The 24,841-nt window shown below is 37.4% G+C and overlaps 1 protein-coding gene across 1 annotated transcript in view; it reads left to right on the forward strand.

Moving 5' to 3' along the window:
* LOC127435001 (high mobility group protein HMGI-C-like) overlaps positions 1-24,334 on the forward strand; it is a 48,443-nt gene extending 24,109 nt beyond the window's left edge. The window contains exons 4-5 of the mRNA XM_051688093.1: positions 15,191-15,223; positions 22,244-24,334. Coding sequence (XP_051544053.1) covers positions 15,191-15,223; positions 22,244-22,282 — 72 coding nt within the window. The 3' untranslated portion in view covers positions 22,283-24,334. The remainder of the gene's footprint in view (positions 1-15,190; positions 15,224-22,243) is intronic.
* The last annotated feature ends 507 nt before the right edge of the window (positions 24,335-24,841 follow it).

A 24,841-nucleotide genomic window follows, 5' to 3' on the forward strand; every position in this document is an offset into this window, starting at 1 on the left:
TGTTTGGTTGGGGAGGGTGGCTGATCTGAAGCCCAAGAGGAGATGTGTGTGAGGGGAGGGAGAGAGGTGGGATTGGGGGGACTTCTGGACCTGGAGTCTTTTCAGAATCGGCCGAACTGGTGGAGACATTCCAATGGAGATCATAAAGCCAGTGCTGTGGCCCTGTACCCTAGAGATGGCTGGCTTGTTTTTCCCACTTCCACTTCCATTTTAACAGAACATGTTGCCTTTATTCACAGGAGTGATGGGCGTGGAGAGGGGTGCAGTTACTGGGTGGCTCATCTGTGGGGTCTGCTTCTAGTGGGAGTCCTTGGATAAGTTTGCCTCATCAAATCAAACAGAGTGTTTTTTTTTTTTTTTTTAATGTTTCCTGTCTTTGTGAAATTCTTGTCAGCAGCCCTAAGGAGACTATGTTCAAGTAAGGTTTTATTCACAAACACAAAACATATGTTTAAGTTTAAAGCAAATGTGAGCTGCGTTCTGTAGTTCTAGACTTTCCCTTATTTCATCAGCCACCCAGGTAAAATGAATATGGCTTGTGGGCAAGAAGGTCTCATGGTCTGTGCCATGTCAGATTGTCTCAAGCCATGTCCACACTAATCCATTTTCTAGATTTATGCCTTTTATCCACACTAGAACACATTTTCTTCCACTGAAAATGGAATGTTTTGAAAACACTCTCCATAACTACATGCTTTGGAAAACAATGACGTTAGGAACCTGAAAACGGAGGTGTTAAACTTAAACAGACTAATGTGGACGTGGCCTTAGTAATGATACACATTTGGACTTTCATATACAGTGTTCTTAAGCATTGAGGCATCAATTGGCCCAGACGGAATCTGCAGACCTTTTCCAATATTCTTTGCTGATTTTGAGGGAAGGATGGATTTAAATGTACCAAAATGTGTTAAATGGAGCTGAGAATACTTAATTCTTACTGTACTGGTTGCTGAAAGATTCTAGGGGCAATAGATGAAAGAGGGAGATCTCTAACTATGGACTTCAGTGCAGTTTCTTTTAAGAGGAAGGAGGGGATTCCCCACTTTTAGTAAATGACTCTTGGCACAAAGATATGCCAGGTTCTGAGAGCATGAGTCTTCCACTAGTAGCAGCTTGGCTTTGTTGTGCCCCAGCACGTTGTGTTCTGGAGCTGCTGAGACTTGCAGCTGCACGCTCTCTGATTTTTGCCCCCTGGTACCTGTGCCAGAGGCTGATTTACAACCATTACATAATCTCTTTGTGTAACTGGCCCAAAGACCTCTTGTTTAAGACTGAAGTATCCAATATTGAATTACAAAGGAGGACTCCAAAACTGTGTCTACCAAAAATCCTTTCAATAATCAAGAGATTTTAAAGAACTTCCCTCCATTCAAAGTAGCTTGAGAGACCATGGCAGCCAGAACACATGATTCTACAACAGTATGCATCACTTTTTGCCAAGAAAATGGGCTCAAGCATTCTTTGAAATCCAAGAGCATTGAGTGATTGCTTGTGTATTTAATGGCCACAATCTAGCTTTTCAGATAGATGTTTGACAGACCCATGGCAATGTATGAATGTTGGATATTGTTCCTCTGATTTTTGGTGGATATTATTTGGAATGTAGTTATGGCTGACTTGCTGTTACACTGAATGTTGAGCAGTTGGAATGATAGCAAGAAGAGAGGGCTTTGCCATGCTTGCATGCTTGCATGTCTTGCTGTTGGGCTCGGGGCCTCAAGACTAGACTCTAAGTTAAGGAAGCATGTGGGTTTCCTGGCCCGTTACGCAACACCTATACACAACTTTCTCCTGGAAGAAGTTCAGGCCTGTCTCATCATTTTTGAGGAAAATGCTGACTGATTGTGTAGTCAGGGTTAGCACAACTTAAAAAGAGACCGCCAGTCGAGACAGGATTTAATTGGATGTCAGAGATGTTGCTTATCTTGTCATTTTAAGTCCTTAATAAGAAGAAATGTTTTGTACCAAAGGGAGGAATTGTGTGTCAAGTTGTCCTTTGAAAGTAAGATGTAACACTATCTATTGGATGTGCAAAACTACATATTTTTTTTAAAGTGACTAGTCAGTTGCCTAAATGCAGGGCTCCAAGCTAAAAAAAAAAAAAAAATGACTTAGGAGCCATTGGCTCCTAAACTGAAACATTAAGGAGCCAAACGGCTGTTTTAGTAGCCAAATCACAGATTTTCTCGATTTAGATTGCTGTTCAGAAACAAGATAGAAAGCCAAAGAAAAGGAAGTCAGCTGATAACCCATTAATCAGAGGTTTAATAAACAGTATATATAGTTGAGAAGATAAGTTTGCATTCCCTTTTGTCTCATAAATGTTCACACCCCTTTCATAATTTATACAAATATAAGAGATAAAATATTTTTTATTTTATTTAGGACTGCTCTTCAGAATCTACATTACAGATATTTCCATAAAGTATAGTATGCACATAGTAGTGTGTTGTCTTCTTGAGCATCAATGAATGTTTGCACCTTGTGTAATAGTTGTGTACAAATATATATATATATATATATATATATATATATATACACAATTTTAATTGTTTTTAAATATTGCCTTAGTCTTTCTTTACTGTTACCGGATGGCCCCAGACACAGAGACTACAAGAGTGCAAATTGAATGAAATCCCAGATGCAGTTTATTGTGTTACTCCAATCCCAATCAATAATTACCAGAAGAAAAAAAGTGGTACACAATAAAGGACTTGCACATGGAACAGCACAGAAGCCCGAAATGCACATGGGACTCTTATTTTGAAATGTCTGCACTCCCAGTTGTGAGCTTACTGACGGCTGATTCGCTGAGAAAGTGAATCTGATTCAAACTGCTAACCTGAGCTTCTGAGTTCAAACCCTCAGTTCTTTTCGGGTGATTCATGAAAAAGATCCGGTTCAAAAGAGTTATTTGTTCACGACTCTCTCGTGCTGGGTTTGTTGTTGCATGCGGTGCAGCAAGCTCATTAGAAACAGAACGGGTGAAAAGCGGCACGAGACACTGGTTGTGCGCGTTCTAAAAATATATTCAATAACTCACAAGATGATATCTGACAAAACCGTATATGAACTCACACAACCCGACTGTCACTGGTGGCGAGTAGATTTTAAATTTTGGCGTAATCAATTATTTTTGGTCACATTTGCGACCATTTTAGTCACAGTCTGGAGCCCTGAAATGGCTAATGGACTAATCGACCTTAAGGAAGGCCTGCATTATAAGGCTGGTGTTGGGTTCACCTGACTCCGATCTAATGCATTTTTAAGGGAGGGTTTACATATGATGCGTTCTTGCATTTGAAATCAGCTAGACAGAGCACAACGGGAAGGAACAGAATGCAGGCATCTTGAGACATGTTTTAAAAGCTGAACAATTTTTTTACTTGACAATTAAAACACAACAAACATGCTTTAAACAATCCTTCCAATTCTTCTTCAAAGGGTATCTGATGGTTAAAGCAATTAAATATTACCTGTTTGTGATAACATGCTATTACATATAACAGTTGCTGACACTCTGAACTGTATCACAACAACAGTTTTGGATGGACAAACATTCACACAAAGTCGCACAAAATTCACCCTAAAACAAAATACGCTTAAATTGAAATTTTTGTGATCAGTGGCTTTCTAAACACTTTCAAGGAGTAAATCAATGCTTTCGTGTCTGAGGGTTAAAGATGGATTTTAAGACACAACTTTTATGTTGAAAACAACAAGTGTTTTACTGTGTACACCGTTTATAAGAACAAATCTAGATAAACTAATAACCTCACTGATCGACTATATTTTAGGCAAGGTTCCGAAGGCTTGGTAAGAATTAGAGATGCCACATTCTTTTCTTTCCCTCTTTGCCTTTGTTTTTATTTTGGAGATACTGTTCATTAATGTTTTCATTCCTGAGCATAGTGGGTGTCTCCATTTTCCTCCCGGCAGTTGTTTCAAGGCATGCGTAACACTGTAGGCTGGAAAAAAAATTCACAGTAGTACTTGTTTCCAATGTGGCGGGTTGCGGCAAGCAATGAACTCTGTGGCCAGTTGGCAGTGTAGCGTTAAGAGCTTGGAAATTCACTCTTACTGGTATATTACTCTTATGCAATACCTTAATCTGTCGCCTGTGTGAGAAAACTAAATGTTTAGTGCTTATATCAAAGCATAAGTGAAAGTTTCAAAAGTCTGAATCCACTTGTGAAAATGCTTCTGTTGCATTTTTAAATTATAAATTCTATTATCACTATAAAAATTTGAGTGAAATGTTGATTTGTAAAATTAACTGACCTTTTGTACAAAAGAGTTAATATGGTCAATGTCACAAACTTGGTTGATCAGTGACCTAGAAATAGTGCAGAAGCTTAAATATTTATTATTCATTTTGTCATTTTATTTTAATTTTTTTCTTAATTCATACATTGTTGTTATTTCAAGGTTAAAATTAGATTTTAAATGCTTTATTTTCAATGTGGACTCAGACTTTTGAACCCCACTGTATGTGCATTTCTCTAACCAGCCAATATATCTGGGTTATTAGCAATATGGTGTGCAAAAACGGACCTGTATATACATATTAATGGTTTTAATTGCTGGAGAACAATTCTGGTAATTGTCAATCAACCCAATGTCAAAGTAGACTCGCTGTTTTGTGCTGCATGATGAATGTGACTCATGACTTGCAATAATATTTGAGCAGTTGCTCTGTTCTCATGTTGGCATAAAACTTTAATGGCCTTAACAACCTCTCAGAGTGCCATTTCTGTTCACGTATAAACACAAGCCTTTACATTGGAAGTTACTTACTGAAAGGCATGGTTGTTAAAACCTAAATGTGTAAATAGCTTGGCATTCCTGATTTTTACAGCCTTCATATTTGCACACAAGATCTTATTTGAAACATATACAAATGTATGTAAAAACTAGTTTTACGTGTTGGTTTCAAACTAGTTTGGAAAGCCATACTACAGTGTTGAAAGTGTTTAGAAATGATAGATGCAGTTGTGTGAATTAACTTATGTTTAGAGATATACCTCTTCTTTAGATTCTCCTTGTACATCATTATGAACTTCTGTCTTCTTAAATTAAACAGATGTCTCTCAACTATGCATTAGGTATGGTAGCAGTATAACATATTGAGTATGTGTCAGTTCATATGTGTCCTTTTAAAGAAGGTGCAAAGGCCACCAATCACATCAACATTTAACTCAATTAACTCGCATACACAATCATAGTACAATTTCCTCACAAGTTAATTGGCTTTTGTCTCACGCCAGTTAGTTCCTTTTGGTAACCAAGCATGACTTCCTCCATTAAATCCAGATCCCATTAAAAATAAATTAAGAATACAGAGCTGTTAGATGAATTAGAAACATTTACATTTAACCATTTAGCAGATGCTTTTATCCAAAGTGAAATAAGGAAAAACTCAAGCAATTTATCAATAGGGAGCCAACAATACTTGCTGTGGCACAACACCAAATGTAAATGTAGACCGGAATAGCACACAGCTACAGCATTAGTGTTGTTATTATTATTATTATTATTTATTTATTTTTTTTGTAACAAGACTTTTATTTATGGCAATGGATTATTTAATTGTTGGCAGAAGAGGTGCCAACTTATAAATGTACGAAGATGAATACGTAACTTTAATGCTGTTTCTGTTTGTTGATTATTGACAGGTATTGTGTTTAAAAAGTGTTTTTTAAAGAGGAATTTTTTTTGTCTGTAATTAGGTCATCTGGATTTGCAGGCCCTGATGGCTAAATGTATCTCCAAATGATTGCCGCAAATTTACAGCTGGGACAGGAATAGTATCTGAGTGCATTTTCTATGGGTCACCTGATACATCCAAAGTAGTTGTACCTATTATATTAACAGTGTCACTTGCCAACACAAATGTGCTCAGATTATGAGTACAGTTTAGCTCGCAGTAAATCCAGAAGTTATGTAGAGCAGTTTGCACTAGGGCTGACTGATATATTGAATATTTACAGTATAATACATTTTTGATGATTTTGCTGGTGATATAAAAAGTAAGCAATATAATGAATATTGCAATGATTTGAATGTATTTAGTTGTTTCCTAAAGATGGTGTCTTCAAAACTCTTATTCAACAATTTGTTTGCCTCATTACTTAATGTTCACGGAAGACATTCTGTGGCATTTTTCATGTATTGAAGTAGTTTTAGTTAAAGATAGATATAAAGAAGTAGATAAATATGGATGTTTATTACTATGTATTGTTTTATTGGTGCATATACACTGATGAGCTGAAACATTACGACCACTCACTATGAAGCGAATAACATTGATCATCTCCTAACAAGGCAAAATTTCAAGGTCTGTGTAGATTATATAGTAAGTAAACAATCAATTCTCGTAGTCAACATGTTGAATGCAGGAGAAATGGGCAAGAGTAAAGACCTGAGCGTCTTTGACAAGGACCAAATTGTTATGGCCAGACGACTTGGTCAGAGCATCTCTGAAATGGCAAGGCTTGTGGGGTGCTCCCAGCAGTAGGCACTCAGCAGTGGTGAGTGCCTACCAACAGTGGTCTGAGGAGGGACAAACCACAAACCAGCGACAAGGTGTTTGGAGCAAAAGGCTCATCGATGCGCGAGGGCAACGAAAGCTATCCTGTCTGGTCCGAATTGACAGACGGTCTTCTGTGGCACAAGTGACAGAAAATTTTAATGATGGTTGGACTCTGCTGCATATGGGGCTGCGTAGCCGCAGACTGGTCAGATTGCCCATTATGACCCCTGTCCACCGTCAAAAGTGCCTACAATGGGCACGCGAACTGGACCTTGGAGCAGTGGAAGAAGGTCGCCTGGTCCAATGAGTTCCATTTTCTTTTACATCACATGATCGGCCGTGTACGTGTGCGCCATTTACTTGGGGAAGTGATGGCACCAGGATGCACTGTGGGAAGATGACAAGGAGGGAGTGTGATTTTCTAGGCAATGTTCTGCTGGGAACCCTGGATCCGGCCATTCATGTGGATGTCAATTTGACACGTGCCACCTACCTAAACCAGACCAGGTACACCCCTTCATGGCAATGGTATTCCCTGATAGCAGTGGCCTCTTTCAGAAGGATAATGCACCCTTCCACACTGCACACATTGTTCGGGAATGGTTTGAAGAACATGATGAAGAGTTCAAGGTGTTGATCTGGCCTCCAAATTCCCCAGATCTCTGTCCAAGATGGGATGTGCTGGACCAACAAGTCCGATCCACATTGGCTTACTTGGACTTGAAGGATCTGCTGCTATTGTCTTGGTGCCAGATAACACAGGACTCCTTCAGGGGTTGCAGCACGCGGAGGACCAACAGCATATTAGGCAACAGCATAATGTTTTGGCTCATCGGTGTAAATGTAAAGATTAATAATCATTCTTAATTGAATGTATAGTATTAATATACATGTGATGAGGAGGAGGGCGTGGCCAGGCCGTGAGGATGGACGCCTTGCAATGAATTATCCCAATCAGCTGGGAGAGGGATAAAGAGGAGCAGGAGATGCCAGTTCGAGAGAGAGAGTTGCACACAGCACGCAGATGTGTGCATTCTGCGTTGGGCCAGGAAGGTCAACAGTGTGAGCGTCACACGGAGCTGTGTATGTGCCGCCGTTATTGTGCTGAAAAGCACTTATTTCGTGTCTGTGTTTAATTAAAGTCTTTTGTGAACCGTTCACCCGGCCCCGCTTCCTCCTCCTTAGGGAAGGCAGAGATCTGCCACACTGGTGCCGAAACCTGGGAGTTGGAGGAAGATGTGCCGTCAGAGAGCCCTCACCGCTGACGGAGGATCACAACGTCTAGAGAGTGATAGATTCATTGGTGCTGGAGCAGTGTGTCAGCCGGCAGCCGAGAGGGATGGCTGAGGGGTCCAGTGTCATCGCCCGGCATCGCTGAGGACCGCTGTGTAGCTGGCTGAGGATCGACTGGCGGCGTGGTTGGGGAACGGCATGTTTTTTTTTTTTCTCTCTCTCCTCTCTCTCGGTCTCCCCCACTCTCTCTTTCCCTCTCCCCTCTCCCTCCCCTCGTCTTGCTCATGTTCTCAGGAGGCGGAGAAGACCATCTGGCAGCAGAACGGCTAGAAGGGACACATCTCCCCTCCAGAAATGCTTCCTGGCCTGAATCGGGCGATGGGGGTATGTGGAGATCGTCACACAGAACTATGTATGTGCCTGCGTTATTGTGCTGAAAAGCACTTATTATGTTGTGTCTGTGTTTAATTAAAGTCTTTTGTGAACCATTCACCTGGTCCCCGCTTCCTCTTCCTTAGGGAAGGCACTACAATAGTCATATAGTATCATAATATGAATTTTATGATTATTATTTCAATATTTATAGGCTAATGTTATTATGTTTTCATTGTTGTAGTCTAGTATTTTTTGTTGTTGTTGTTGCAATTGTGCAAAATGGCATAAATAAAACAATTATTAAATATTGGTTCAGCATATCGGTTATCGGACATGTAAACAAAAACAATCGTATTGGTTGTTAAAAATCAGTATCAATCAATCTTTCCTTTGCAACAAAATTTTTTAAAAATCAGTATCGGTGAATCTTTTCTTTGCAACAAGTGTGTTTGGACAATATATTTCATGATTTTTTATGATTTATTGAAAAACGTGCCTTTTAACTCACTTCAGAGCAATGCATAGTGAATACTGACAAAAGTAAAAAAAAAAAAAAAAAAAAAATATATATATATATATATATATATATATATATATATATATATATATATATATATATATATATATATACATATATATATATATAATTCATCAACCAGCCCTAGTTTGCACCATCTCCACCAAAAATTTGTCTCTTTAAGAATGGCAGTTTTGCATTTATTTGTTGAGGGCACTCAGAAGATGAGTGAGTGGTAATGGGATAGTGTGTATCTGGGTGCAAGTGTTGCATTTCATGATGGGGTGGCTGTTTCTAGGGTTTCTGCTGTTCTCCCCTTGTCTTTTTGGGAGCACACTTCTACTTCTATAAGTGCAGCCCATTTGCAGATCACAAGAGGGACACGGAGGCCCTGGGGTCATTCAGATCTCTGGCCCTCAACTCAGCAGAGCTTGCAGAAGTGATTTGGTGTGTCAGCTAATAATGACTTCAAAGAGTGAGCTCAGTCTTGTGAAAGACAATGCTGTGAGTTCTCCTTTTGTGCTGAGGGGCAGAAGAGCAAGAGGGACCGGCATTTCAGATGTGCCTGTGTATGTAAGGGGGCCAAGTTAAGTGCCATTAAGAAAAGGGTCATTCTACAGAGAGTATTTTCCTCCAGCACTGATGGGAAAAGAGAATGGTCTTCCCTAGTGAAATGTCTTGTCTTCTCCAAATGGATAAATGTCAAAAAAGGAATGGAGTTTCATTCTAAGCCATTCTACAATTTTAAGGGCAAGTGATATGTTTTTTTTAAGTAGCACATCATGCCATTCAGAGGGACCACATTGAAGGTATTAGATCACCTACAGGGATTCATAGGCAGTCAGCCTTCCAGATAATCCTCAGTTTAGGTTAACACAAAAGGGAAGAGAGGGATGATGGCTTGTCAGTCATGGAAACTTCATGCTTAAAACCAGTAGCAATAGGGACCTAACAGATATGGTTGAGAGACATGTATGACATGATAAATCATCAAGCAAGAATATTAATGGCTTTTTTTTTTTTTTTTTTTTTTGTCCAAACTAGCCATGGCTGCAACATATAATGTGCAGAAAGACATTTTGGTGGGCACTTGGTATTTATTTTTGAGTTGGGCTGGGGTGCATTTCCCAAAAGCATCGTTACCCAACTATGGTCGCAAGTTCCATTGTTACCAACATAGTAAAACGATTTGGTGTTTCCCGAAACCGTAGTTCGAACATTCGCAAACAGCAACGCAAAGTTGTGTGGTTGGAATGACAGCTCTCCAATGAAGAGAAATATTACAATATAATGATTGCAGAAGTTATTACTCCACCCCTGCGTAACGTCATTGATGACAATTGTGACTAGCTAGTTAATTTCCACAACGTTGATCGTACTTTGGTGGTTACGCAGTGAGTTATGTCGTTGTACTGGAAACGCACCCCTGGGTAGTCCCATCCTTGGCAATGTCATTGGTCCAGAATCTGCTCCACATACAGCCTGCCATCAATTACGTTTCCAGCCCGCATTTCTCAGCACAATTAGCTGACCGTACTTGGGACAGAGAACCATGCTGGTGGAACGACTCTAGTGACATGGCAACTCACGATTGGACACTTGTTTATTCAGTCCATTTAAATCCTGATTTGGAAAAAGAAACCGTAACTGTGTCAACAGACCCGGATTGGTACGGAATGGCATGGTTCCACAACAAGAACCGTTCGGTACCTTGGAGGAAAATCACCTTATATTTGTATATTAATCATCAAATATGTTTTGATTTGCTCGGTTTCCATCCAAAATGTTTAGCATTTTTTAAGCACATTTCTAAAAATTAGACTTAAGAAAATACAAATTGTTGCACGTTTCCATCCGCTACGTTATGCTCATTATCATGAGGGAGCCCCCTCGTCATGATGGATCAGCTGAATGACCTCTCCCTGCTTTGGAGACAGTTTTATTTGCAAGATTGGAGCAAGTATCTAATTTTATTAAATGCATCCATGAGACACCGCAGAATAAGTATATCTGATATAATGTGGGCTGAAATAGCTGCAATGCCCACACACTGCCAATCTCCACATACCTGGGAGCGCCAGCTCTTAAAACTGTTCTGGCAGATTGTGAGGACCCACTTTATCGATCAGCTGTGGTTTGAACACTTCCGAATGACCAGCGCTATGTTCAAAGAATTGTGTGCCAAGGTTGGACCTTTTGGTGGGCTAGTCACATCAAGCTATCGTACACTCATAACACATGCACAAATGGTCAAAACACATTATCATTTTGCGAATAAACCGTTTCCATTTTAACTAAAGCGTAACTCTAGAAAATCCACCTCCTCCTAGTGCATTCAATTTTAAGCGAATTTAGAAGTGCCTTGGACTATTTTTGTAAATGCTATGCGAAGAGAAGGTTGCTTCCTAGTACATATATATCCCTGCAGTCCTTTACCCAAACTCACCCTAAAATAGGCAATCATACCATAACCAAAATCCTAACACAAAAGAAAAGGACTGTAAACATGTTGGTTACAACCTGCCAGATTTAATTGAGTCATCTTCCTTTAGTATCGAATGGAAGGTGTAATTGTTGCTGAATCGGATGGTAACATGATGTGTTTACAGCATTACCTTTTTACCATAAAGTTTGCATTAATTTTATACTTTTGCGATTATCATTAGAATCTGATATAGCAGAGTACAATTTTAATATCCACGACCATCTGTTAATCACAAAGTGCACATGGCACTATCTTGTATTTCATGTGTTTGCAAATAGATGCAATCAGGAAGGTGTTGGAATTCCACTCCTCCTCATGCCTATTGCTGTATGTGGTTATCCAGTGTATATTTGTGTTCCATCCATCCCATTTGGAATGTGTGCATCATTTTCTCAATTTTCCTTTATCGCCAGTTACATTCTTCGCCTGCTTCTATCCGCTGTTGACATTTACTGTGTTACAGCCAGATAGCATTCCAAGCGGAGCTGGCACAAAACACACCAGCTGCTCCCAACAATCCCAATTGCTTTGTGTGTGTGTGTGTGTGTGTGTGTGTGTGTGTGTGTTGGCTTTGGTTCCTATCACTGGGGGGACTTTGCCTGGCTCTCAGAACAGCGGAGAACTCCTCAGCTGTCAAGCTCCGGTCTTAGAATCACTTCCTGTGGGGTGGCAGTGCTTAGCATTTGTGATGTAATATGAGTAGGGCACAATCTGGGATTTTTGCACTTGCCTCTTGCCATTGTGGAAGCACTGCTGTGTTCACTTCTACTGTATACATGCAACTATATCCTTCTACTGTACAGAAGGCTATGTAGGGTATTGTGACGAATTCTAAAGGTCTCGGGTGGGTTGCGTTGATTTTCTTGTCTTGTTGTGATCTTTATAATTAACTGAATGGACCCTTTTCACACGTCCGCGTTTGCGAAGCGGAAGTTGTTGTAGTTGGTTAAACGTGAATGGGGGACCACAGCAAATTAAATTTTTGCTTACCTGTTTGCTCCAGCAGCAAATAAAAAAAATCAACGATTACACTTTCACAGTTTGCAAAAGAAGATAAAAATATACAGCGCTGGATAATAGCAGTAGGAAGAGAGAAACAGGACAAATTTCCTGTCACTCCCTTAGCAGCTGTGTTGGAAGCCTCATCGCAGCTGTGGTAACTGATTTTTTTAAACTTATTCCAGGGTAATATAATACAAAGTACAATGTTATAAATTTACACAAAATATTTTTAAAATTGGAAATATAAAAAAGTTTGCTATATTTACGTTGTTAAAGAAGGCCGAAACGCGTCATAACAGGTCTGTGAAAAGAGTCCATAGGTAAAATTTGTTAAGACTGACCTGTCCTCAAATCTCGTTCACATTCAACAACAATAGTGAAACTACACATAAGAAACGATGTGTGCATTTTATTTTCCTCTGCCTTTTCTCTTGCCTTGTTTAAACTTTCTCCTGGTACCGCAGCACATCCTGCGCGCGCAGCTCTTGACAGCCCAAAGCATTGATGTCAGGTGCACTCATGTAGGCAAGGTCATTCTTCTGTGTGCGCCAGTTTCAAACGAGTGACGAGATGAATTAACACCTACATTTTGGTCTGTTCCTCACACAACACTATCATATGGCTTCAGAAGAATTGAAATCTAAGGCACGACTGTTATGGATGACTAGTGCCGTTTTATGTGTGCTTTCGGAGCTTGGACAGCCACAAACACGATCCTCTCGTCCCTTAATCTTGTGTTTCATGGATGAAAAAAGTTATACTGATTTTGAACAATGAGGGTGAGTAAATAATGGCAGAAAGTTCAGTTTTTATTAAAGTTTCAGTATCATTAATCAGGTGCAAATTATTGTCCAGAGGGCAAACGTTTATCTTGTTTCAAAGGGGGGCGTGACCCGAAAAATTTTTGAACCACTGACTTAGTGTATGTAAACTTCTGACCCACTGGAATTGTGATAAGTCAATTAAAACTGAAACAATCTGTCTGTAATCAATTGTTGGAAAAATTACTTGTGTCATGCACAAAGTAGATGTCCTAAACCACTTGCCAAAACTATAGTTTGCTAATATGATATCTGAGGAGTGGTTAAAAAATGAGTTTTAATGACTTCAACCTAAGTGTATGTAAACTTCTGACTTCAACGATAGATAGATAGATAGATAGCTTGTTTACATTTGTATGGTTTGACAGTTGGTGTTTGAATCACAAACATTCTGTGGTCTTTTTGAACATTCCATGAACGTAAGTTTTTAGGGTTTTTGGTATTTTTGACCATCCGTTACGGGAAAACCGTAAGTCCAGTCAGTTAAAAAAGTTATTGCAACACAATCCTGAAGGTCTGTGCCGAGTTTGGATGTAGCTTGAAAGCTCTAGGAGTTACCTTTGCAAATTTTGGTATGTTTTTTTTGTTTTTTTGTTTTTTTTTTAAACCAGCATAATATGAACTATGTATGTTGTGCACAAGTATGTCTGTAATATATCGATTAGTGGCTGAATGAAATGTACTTTTAGTCAAATTACAAAATCAATAAACAAGGGCTTTCAGTCCAAGATCCCCAATCAAATAAAATTTTACTGAAGAGTTGTACAAAATCTACATTGTTATAAACTTAAATGTGTACATGTTGATGTTTATTTGGCTATTAATTGTATTTTTATTTATTCTTTATTTTAATGGTCAGCACTTGACTGATACTAAACAGTACTGATGTTTATTTAGCTATTTATTTTTTGTTTTTTCTTTATTTTAATGGGTGCGGTGGTGGATTATGTCTGTTGAGTGTTGATTTCACGCTATGTTATTACCTATTTGGTGAGACACAATGCTGGAAAGTCAAATAAACAACGTCCGTCTTTCACTCTCCGTGACAATGAGCTTATAGCTAACTAGCTAACCACGTAGCTACTTTCATTGTTGTCAGCTGATTGGAAGCTAATGTGTAAACATGTACGTTATGCGCTTTAATAAAATGTACTAAAAAGTTTAGTCCCAAAAACTATCTTCAGTGCTTCAAATGAATATGGTAAAAAACTAAGCATTTATTCATTTTAAGCATTGGTCAATTTTATTTTAATGTCCTTAAAGATGACCTTGTTTTTTTACCCATTGTTTGTAATTAGCTATTTATAATTATGCTTGCTTTTGCAATTTAAGTAGGTGTGCGGATTCCTTTTTGTTTCTAATTTATTCATTTCAACCAGGGTTTGAGAGATAAGAGATAAGATTGCCAGAGCACTGGGACAGCAAAAAGTAAAATTTGTATGACTCAGTCGGGCTTTACTCGATATCGCGTGTGGCCAGTGGAGACCACAAAACTTATGTGACCCATTTAAATTCTACAGAGAACAGTTTAGTATAAATCTCTATATGCTGGAAGTCAAACCTCTCAAACTGCTAGACAGCCCCTAAATTATAAACAGAACTGATGAGGTAAAGAGGATACATACACATCATCAGACATCCATTGTTTTACCTGTGGTAATGGCCTTATCATTACAAATGCCACTGTTAAACAATGGTAAAACAATGGTAGAATAATGGTAAACCTTTATTTAGGCAAGTACAATTTAGAATGAAGGGGTTTAAATTTCTATGAATTATGGACAAATTATATAATTTTTTTTTTCTCCTGTTCTATTCTACTCCTGTTCTAACTGACCATGTTTGCCTTAAGATATTCTAAAGGTGACTTAAATCATTAGGCTTGTGTCCTGCTAAACTAATATCATTCTCGTTCAAATGAAATGTCCATACAAATGCATGCAGTTACAGTCTCCAGTTACCTTTTATCAGTTTTTGTGGGGTGGGGATTTTGGCTAGTGAAAACACTGAGTGGCTAGTGACCTTAGAACACCACTAACCACAGTGGCCGATGAGCCAAAAAGTTAATTTCAAACCCTGATTTCAACACACCCATTAAAAATGTACTATTTATATTTTTTGATGCAGGGCAAATATATTTCTGTGAGAGGAATTTTCTGCCAGTATTGCAGCTATTAGTTTGCATTCAGAAAGTCATGATTGTTTCCCTTTTTGTCTTTCAGCCACAGCAAGTGGTCCAGGAAAAGCCTGCTCAGGTATGTAAAATCTCTACATAAAATCTTGCACCATGCATAGTTAATGAAGCAGGTGGACATGCTCGCAGATATGACTGTATTCTCAGTATTTTCCCTACACTATTTTTAATCAATGGATATATGCCCAGTGCCAAAGGGTGCAGTTGGCTCTGGGCTGTCACACTCTTGATGACCCATGGTGTACTGCAGAATAGTTCACAGGGCGACAGGACAGACATCTTGATTGGCGGTGAAGACACATTCTGTTGCAAAAAGTCACATTCAAGCAGTCCATGATTTAAATGTGCTAGCTCAACATGCATTTTGCAATTATGCTTTTAGTAGATGCTTTTATCCAAAGTGGGTGCTCACTCAAAAAATATTTCAGTCTATTTTTAAGATCTACGCATTTCATTTGAATGACAGTCTGGTTGTGTGTGTGTGTATGTGAGGGAGGGCATTTGCTGTTTGGGTTTTCAAAGTCTTCAGAAGATCCAAAGTAAGTGAAAGGAGGGCATAAGTCTGGCTTGATGAGAGACCTGTGTGCTCGCTCATTAAGGCTAATGTAAATCCTAGAGCGCTGTGTGTGAAATTCCAGCCTTTTTCAGTTTCATCCCCTTACAGATGGATATGCAATCTGGCAGATAGGATTAGTTTTGAAGAGTTGTCTCTTTTTTTTCTCTTCTATAGTTCTACAGGTTCTATAGTCTCTGTGCACATTGCTGCTTCAGTGTGTTCAGGAGGAAAAGACTCAAGTCTGATGTCTATACTAGAGGCCGACTGATATGGGATTTTTGAGACCGATGCCGATGTTAGAGAGGAAAAATTAACAGATTACTGATATGGTGGCCAATATATTTAATTTTTGAGCTGGAATGAAAACTGACCTTTTCTATGTGGATTTTGCACCGATGTGACTATGCAAAGGTACTCAGAAGGCTGCTTTCTTAAACAAATATTTTTATCAAAGAATATTTGACATTATTATTATACATTGTCAACAAATTCTAGAAATGAACACTGAGAAAATAAAGAATAAATAAAAATACTATAAATAGCTTAATAAACATCAGTACTGTATGTTCAGTATCAGTCAGTTGCTGACCATTTAAATAAAGAATAAATAAAAATACAATAAATAGCTAAATAAACATCAGTACTGTTTAGTATCAGTCAAGTGCTGACCATTAAAATAAAGAATAAATAAAAATACAATTAATAGCTAAATAAACATCAGTACTGTTTATTATCAGTCAAATGCTGACCATTAAAATAAAGAATAAATAAAAATAAAATAAATAGCTAAATAAACATCAGTACTCTTTAGTATCAGTCAAATGCTGACCATTAAAATAAAGAATAAATAACAATAAAATAAATAGCTAAATAAACATCAGTACTGTTTAGTATCAGTCAAATGCCAACCATTAAAATAAAGAATAAATAAAAATAAGATAAATAGCTAAATAAACATCAGTACTGTTTAGTATCAGTCAAATGCTGACCATTTAAATAAAGAATAAATAAAAATAAAATAAATAGCTAAATAAACATCAGTATGCTGACTATATTAATACTGCCGAGTCAAGATAAACAGCGGCAGCCATGTTACACTGTATTCTGCTGTACAAGTTCAGGGGAAACTTTCAACGGTGGAAAACCAGACTTTTAAATATTACATTTTATAAATGCAGCGACTGGAATTGTTCGGTTGAAGGGGGTACAAAACTGTGAATCCTAAACAAAAAAGTTTGGTGAATACATGTTTACACATTAGCTTCCACTCAGCTGACAACAATGAAAGTAGCTACGTGGTTAGCTAGTTAGCTATAAGCTCATTGTCACGGAGAGTGAAAGATGGACGTTGTTTATTTTACTTTCCAGCATTGTGTCTCACCAACTAGGTAATAACATAGCTTGAAATCAACACTCAACAGACATAATCCACCACCGCACTGTTGTCTGATGAGCTGCAAAAAGATGCTCTGATGTTTACCTTTCAATCTGCTACATTACTTACTGCACTGACAAACTATAGCTGGCTAACAGCAAACAGATATGAGTGACATGGTTGTCAGGGACAAGGTTAACGTTATATGAGTAATATTGAAAAGGGAAAATGATGGGGTCATTTTTTAAGTTTCCAGTATATATTTCACAAACTAGTTAACTTACCGAGACACCGCTGAACTCCGCCCTGTCTGCAGAGCCACCGTCAGCTCTGTAAACAATGGAGTCGGAGCGCGCTCTGCTGGACAAACTACGCTATGACACCAATTCTAAAGCATTGTTTTCTGCATTATGTGTTCTGAAAAAAAGTTTTCATATCGGTGCATATCGGTAAAATATACGCCGATACAGATATATTGGTGAAAGGCTAATATCGGCCGACCAATGTATCAGTCTGGCACTAGTCCATACTGTATGTTGGTTTGAGTAAATAGAGGTAATGTCTGACAACACGGAAATATAAAATATTCGTTAACAAATTTTCAAACCAAATCATCTATTTCCACTGTCAAATTTTTGTCATTCTCCAAACAATTAAAAATCCAACTTAGCCTCTAAATAAAACAAGTATGATATTTTGGAATTGGTGTGAGGTTTAATTTATTTAGATGTTACCAAATGAGCCACATTTTTTGAGACCTGACAAAACGTTTTTATAGTGTATGGACATATAACCATGATGTTTGCCTTTTTGGGCGTAGGTGTCTTGATTAGAATGGAAAGAATGTAATAGTAAAAAAAAAAAAAAATGGCTAAGCTACAATTCCCACACATTTACCAGGAATTTTCTCGCCGCCTCTTGTTCGCTGGTGCGGACCAGTTTATGGTGTGAATGCATAACTGCAGCCTGATTTGTTGCTATGTGGGAACGCACAGGCCCTGATGGCTTTGAGCCACACTAAAAGCTGCAGCACATAAAAATGCTGTACACACACACATTCACTGCCCAGGTAGCTATAGGTGAACAGACACGGTACCTCTGAACCACAAGGCAAAGCTTGACCATTATCCTCATGCGTAATTATGTAGTATTAATGTGGTTATGTTATTATGGTGTAATTATATGTTATAAGACATTGATTACAAGTGCTTGGAATGACTTGCAAGCATTAAAATTAATGTTTATATAGGTTGGTCTTCTGACTAGCATTAAATAGAGAGCAATATTTGACAGAAATGGAAAATTTACTTAATTCACTGAGTTGCAAAGTGATATTTTAACTTAAGGGGCCCATTTTATTCCAAATAATATAAGTAAATGCATTTTATTCTTTGAATAGGACTATGAATCAAACTGATTTTCTAATGTGGCTTTAGTTTGCCAGAATTATAATTAATTGATACAAAGAATTGTTCTTATACAGGTATCTAATGTATTTAATTAAATACTCAAGCCATAATTAAAAACTATGATAAAAATGGTCAGTAGTTTATTCTTGTGTTATAGATTTTACCTGTGAGTATATGCATATTTAGTAACTTCTCAGGGTGTGGTGTATTTACATAGATTTTGTTATTTGTTGTTTCAAAAGCATGGAATCCATTGCATTAAAAAAGGCTGAATTGTATTGATCATTTAATGTCATAAATAAAAGTGTCAGCTTGGTTTCTACATATATCACTACACTGGTAACAAGAGGTGGCACTAAAATCAGTTGATCAGTGCTGATTTCCCTCAACTCCTTAACTTTAAAGAACAAAAGGGATTAGGAGGATTCAACCCAATCTCATTAAGTCATAATAATTAGTACGAGAGCACAAAATCATCTGAGTTGGCTCCCACAAAAACATAGCCTACAACTTTATCTCCCATAGAGAAAAATTAACAAACGATGTTATTACGATTTCTCCTAAGTTTAACCCTTAACACAAACCTACACCTAAAACTAACCATAAAGTCTAAACGCTAACCCAAACAATAAACCTAACCATGGTTTTAATGGAAAAATAATTGTGAACCATGGAATAAGAAAACATCGGGGTGTTGGAAGATGAGGGAAACGTTTTACATGTTATTGACATCCAACTGTCATTTCTATTGCATTAATAGTTATGGAATGAGTAACAAGATTTTTTTTTTAGGAAGAAAATTTTAGTGAACAAAGTGTTGGACAGTAAGCTAGCAAATATGTGATGCCTGTATTGTATCGATTCGAAATTCTGTTTATTGGTTGGTCTGAATGGGAATAAAATTTGTACCTTTTCATTCGAGCCATGTGGGATTATGTCTTACGATTTCGCCATCTCGTATGAATTATTTTGAGTTGTCATGAGACTATGTTGGTAGAATTGCTCTCTGAAGGAAATTGTGAGTGGTAATGTGTGAGAATGTTCAGTATAAAACGGATTTTGTGACTGAAATTTGATTGTGAAAGCTACGTTCAAAGCCGTTGTAAAATAGCTGGTATACTTAAATCTGTTACCGCACATCAATGGAATAGTAATTAATTAATGTGCCAAGTCTACATATCTGTAATATCACCTACAGTCAGACAAATAAATTCCGTTGTTTGTTTGAAGAATTCTTGATTGGGATTATTTATTGTTAAAAACAATTATTAGTTATTGAACTAATTCATTAAATACAATAACATCCTTTACTGGCAGTAATATTACTGTAGAGCACAGCCTCTTGCGTATTAATGCTTAATTCATCTTCTAGATAAATATTAGGAATTTGGGAGCAAATAAATGTATTAAAATTTATTGTAGAATCCTGAAGAAAAAAGCCCTTGTGAAGTTTTTCAAAATTCTAGTGCTGAAGTTTAAAAAACGTAAGCACTAAAGAGTAGTGAATGGACCTTTTTTTCTGGTCTGTGTGGCATAGGTGTTGGGGTGTGTGCATGGGGGGTGGGTGTCCCATTATGATTAAAGAGTATTTTCACTTTCCTTCAACCCCTCCTTCTTCATTCTTTCCCTCACCCATGTCACACATGGTAGCGCTTAGCTGGTCCTTCACAGCTGAAGTGTCTGCCGTACTAATGAATGGAGTTTGGCTCGTATAATGCAGACAAGCTTTTGCAACAGCCCTTTCCCCTGAATGGGAGCAACACAGCAACTTGGGAAAGGAAGAGGGTTATAAATTGTGTCGGTTAGGCCCCCCCAAATAAAATGAAGCCATGTGGAAAATGAAATCTATTTCATTCTGAAAACTGCCCAAAGCCAAGCATCTCTCCTCAGTACCCCCATTCACTACTTCCCTCCGTCTCAATCGTGGTCATCTCAGCAGCAGCTGTGGGATGTTCACTGTCTGAACGCATGAAAAAGAACATTTGTAACCACAGAGAAAACAAAATGCATTGACTATTATTAACTTGACACGCCATCTAAAAATGCAGCACCATTGGCGTGAGATGCTGAAAGACCAGTGAAATGTAATGCTATGGTAAAATCAACCTGGTCTCATAGAATCATGTTACTATAACTTTTTTCAAAATTACATTTGCATGGCACTTTCTTGGTGAAATTAACACTAGATGCGCTACAACTACAATGACTTTTATTCCCACAAATCACAAGTAAAAGGGCAGATTATCAGTTCATATATATTTATTTTTTACACTGTTCCTCACACAATGCTTTTTTTTAATGACATAAGAACAGTATAGTGCATTTGTAAGGTGACACGTTGTAATATAATACAATTACATAATAACTAGAGCTGTCAGAATTAATGCGTTAATGCATGCGATTAATTTAAAAAGTTTAACGTGGTAATTTTTCTTAATCGCGATTAATGCATTTACAGTTAATAAAGCATAAACCAGCAAACACTTGTTGGAAGGGTGTCTGCCCGGAGTCATTACACACACACACACACAAAACAGCGCTTCCATGTCAGTGATAAAATGGAGAAAGGACCTCTTAATGTTATTTGATGAACAAAATAATCCCAGACAGGACTTGTGATTTTCACGTTTTTGTCTGCAAGCACATTTCATGTGGAGTTCAAAGCGCCGCTTGACCCTGACGCATTGACAAGAATGATGAAAGCGGCTTCACGATTCATGATGTAGGAAAGTGGATAGCCACAGTCTACTGGCAAATTGATATTATGGAGGATGAGAGATTTAGAGATTTGATGCCAATTGCAATGAAAATGCAACCTATTGGGAGACTAGTTTTTTCAATTAGTCAGCCTCCCAATTAGACTTTGGGAAATGTTTAATGTTACTTGAATTGGTGATATTTTAGTGCATTTCTATCTTTTATATTGTTGAAGGCTTTGTTTGTAAAATGTTAATAAAGCATTATATTGTTACATGTTGTTTTGTTTTCTTTCCTAAAATGGAAATAAATGCTTTTTGACAGGAAAATATGTATATATAGAGTAAAATTTCAGCACTTTCAAAGTCTGTGATTAATCGTGTTTAACGATGAAAAAATCATGCGATTAATTGCGATTAAAAAACTGTAATAACTGACAGCACTAATCATAACGCAAATATTTTTAGTATTTTCAGAGTCCGATCAAATTTCTTGTTAGCTCAATTGATAGAGCCAGTGTTGCACTTAATGTGAGTCAACAATTGGCGCGAAAGTGTCATAGAAGCACATGTAGTTGCTTCAGCGATTGTGTTTTCATGTCACATTTGCTTTTTATGATTCTTTCAGTTTGGTTTAGGTTAAAGGTTTAGGGTAGGGAGGTAGGTTTTTTTTATTTAAAACTCCATAGAGCATTAACCTTAACCTCAGTTTGGAAGAAAATTTAAGTCCCACTCAGTGGACATTTCTCATTGGAACTAACGCAATATGTGTTAGGTACCACATAATATAATTTTGAAAAACATTTCACAGCAGTCACATAATTTTCATGAGATCAGTCTGGATAAAAGACATCAGCCGGATGCAGTTAAAGATATGTTTTAGTGCTCAACAGATTTCATTGCCATGTACTAGAACAGTCTAAATTACATTAAATGCACATTCCTAATACACACAGCTATGTTTCAGTATTTTTGTGGTGAATAGATCCAGCTTTTTGTGTGTTTTGTCTGCCGGTGACTGATAGATGACCACTGTGTTTTGTAGGAAGAAGAAGAAGAGGAGGCGGAGCCAGAGGAGGACTAAGCAACCACAGGATGTTACCTCTACCTCATCCAACTGTTAGCTCTTTCCAAGGGAAAAGACTGCCTTGACCACTTATCATTGATTTCCCACTTTCATTTGATCGTTTTTGTTTGAGTTTTTTCCTCATTTGTTTATTTTGGTTTTGTTTTGTTTGTGATAAACACACACAACACCTCAGAGCTTAAACCCGAAAAAAACTACGTAAATGCAAACCAACATCTTGCAGATAACGATTGGAGCCACCTTGCTGTTCCCACTAAAGCGTTGAAACTGCTTTAAGCGCACAGAGTAAGTGCAGGGGTTAAACACACAATATGTGCTGCAGCGGTTTCCTTACACCACACACACTTTTAACCACACTCACGTTGAATGATTTTCCAGGCTTCACTGGTAAAGAAGGTAAATCTATAGGTCTGTTTTTGTCATTGAAGTAGTCACAACATGAGATGCCTCATGGGTGAAGCTTTAAATGGACACACCCATCCTGTCATACACAAATAAACACACATGAACTCCCTCTCCACAGCACCGTGCCACCAAAGATTTATTTTCCCTTTTGCATTTTCCTCTATTCACACTGATTGGTTAAGTGGTTCGCGGTTTACCTAAAAAATGTCCTAGTGATTTTACTATAAGATTAAATTCAGTTAAATATTCAAACAGGTGTAAAATGCTCCAGTAGAACCTATGAAAATGTTCTCAAGGAGTATTCCGGGTTCAAAACATGTTGAGCTCAATCAACAGCATTTGTGGCATATTGTTGATTACAACAACAAAAAAATTTAGTTGTCTGGGTTACAGTGAGGCACTTACAATGGAAGTGAATGGCGCCAATCCGTTAACATTTAAATACTCACAGTTTTGAAAGTATATCCACAAGACGTAATCAATATGTTAACATGATTTTAGTATGATAAAATCACTTACTAACATTTTCTGTGCAAAGTTAAATCCAATTTTACAACTTCGTTGCCATGAATGCGTAGCGCCATAAACTATAAAACGACTATAAAAGGGACAAGTCGAAACAATTTTTTGTGGTAATCAACATTCTTTTACAAATACTGTCGAGCTTAACTTGTATTAAACCTGGAATATTCCTTTAAGAAAAATTATCTGTCAAAAATGGCTCGCGATGCATTAGTAATTTCACCAAAATGACCGTGAGTCACCTTAAATGGTCTTAAAGTTGCAGACAGACCCTTCACCCTGTTATTGTAATTGATTGCGAGTTTAATTTTTGTGTGAAGGTAAGAATTAGCCCTACCTCTTCCTTAGAGGTGAATTAGAACCTAAACTTTTAATATGCATTTTTTTATTGTTGCAGCAAACATAAATGGCATGTGGGCGATAATTTCCAGCATTACAACAGAACAATGCCACAGCATTCTACTGTACATATCTTGCAACTTCGGCTTTGCTTAATTAACACGTGTACATAATTGTTTTTATTTTCTTGAATGGCATAGCTTTAAGAACATAATATCAGATAAGCTCAACTAAAGGGAAATGTTTGAACTCAGACTGGTTCTAGACCTAAACCTCAAAAACCACAGGAACAAAACCGCTCTATACCTCATTACACACTAAAATACCTGAATGACAGTGACAGCGTTGTGTCATAAGACACAAATGGTGTTTGATGTATCTTAACGTATGCCAGCACTGTCACCAATGCAATATCTCCTCAACATTTCAAAGCTACCTCTGATTTCTTCAACCAGCAAACCAGTTTGAGAAATGCACGCTGCTATACAGTTCTCATTACAAAGCAGGGGCTGGCAGTGAGTGCCAACATTGAAAACGAACCTTATTGTAACATTGTCGTAACTTGGCATGAGGGCACATCAGTGCTCTGCAAAATGTTTTTTGTGGGTGTTGGGCAGGTAATAACTGAAATCTGAGGTCTGTTTGTAGTCATATGTAGAACTAATCATGCAGCTAAGGGAAAAAAGTACTGTGTTTGTTTTTGTAAATTTTTCTCTTTTTTTCCATATTAGCTTATATCAGACATTTGTAACACGACACTCTTTTATCTACAACTGGGATGTCTGTTTTACATTTTTAACTTGAATATATATATATATATATATATATATATATATATATATATATATATACATATATATATATATATTCATATATATAGTACTGTATATATAGTACAGTACTATACATATAGTATACATACAGTACTAATATATAGTACTGTATGTATAGAATATATATATATATATATATAGTACTGATTTACTCAATGGTTTCTAAGGATCAATTGCTTGTATGACACTAAATGATATTTTTGCAAATGTATTTTTCTTTTCTGTATTATTTCTCCACTATTGCTCTGATTTTATAGTTTTAGTTCTCTTTATGTACTATTCAGATATGTACCTCAAAAAATGGATAAAAATGGAATTATAATCAGCTGACAAATACCTACCTCCAGTCTTGGAAAAAAATGGAACAAATTTTGCCTTGTTTCTTTCAGTATCAATTGGAATACTGACAATTACATTCGGACTGCAAAAGATCCTTTTACAAATGTTTTCAATTTGA

This window comes from Myxocyprinus asiaticus, chromosome 45, assembly GCF_019703515.2.
Source record: "Myxocyprinus asiaticus isolate MX2 ecotype Aquarium Trade chromosome 45, UBuf_Myxa_2, whole genome shotgun sequence".
NCBI lineage: Eukaryota > Metazoa > Chordata > Actinopteri > Cypriniformes > Catostomidae > Myxocyprinus > Myxocyprinus asiaticus.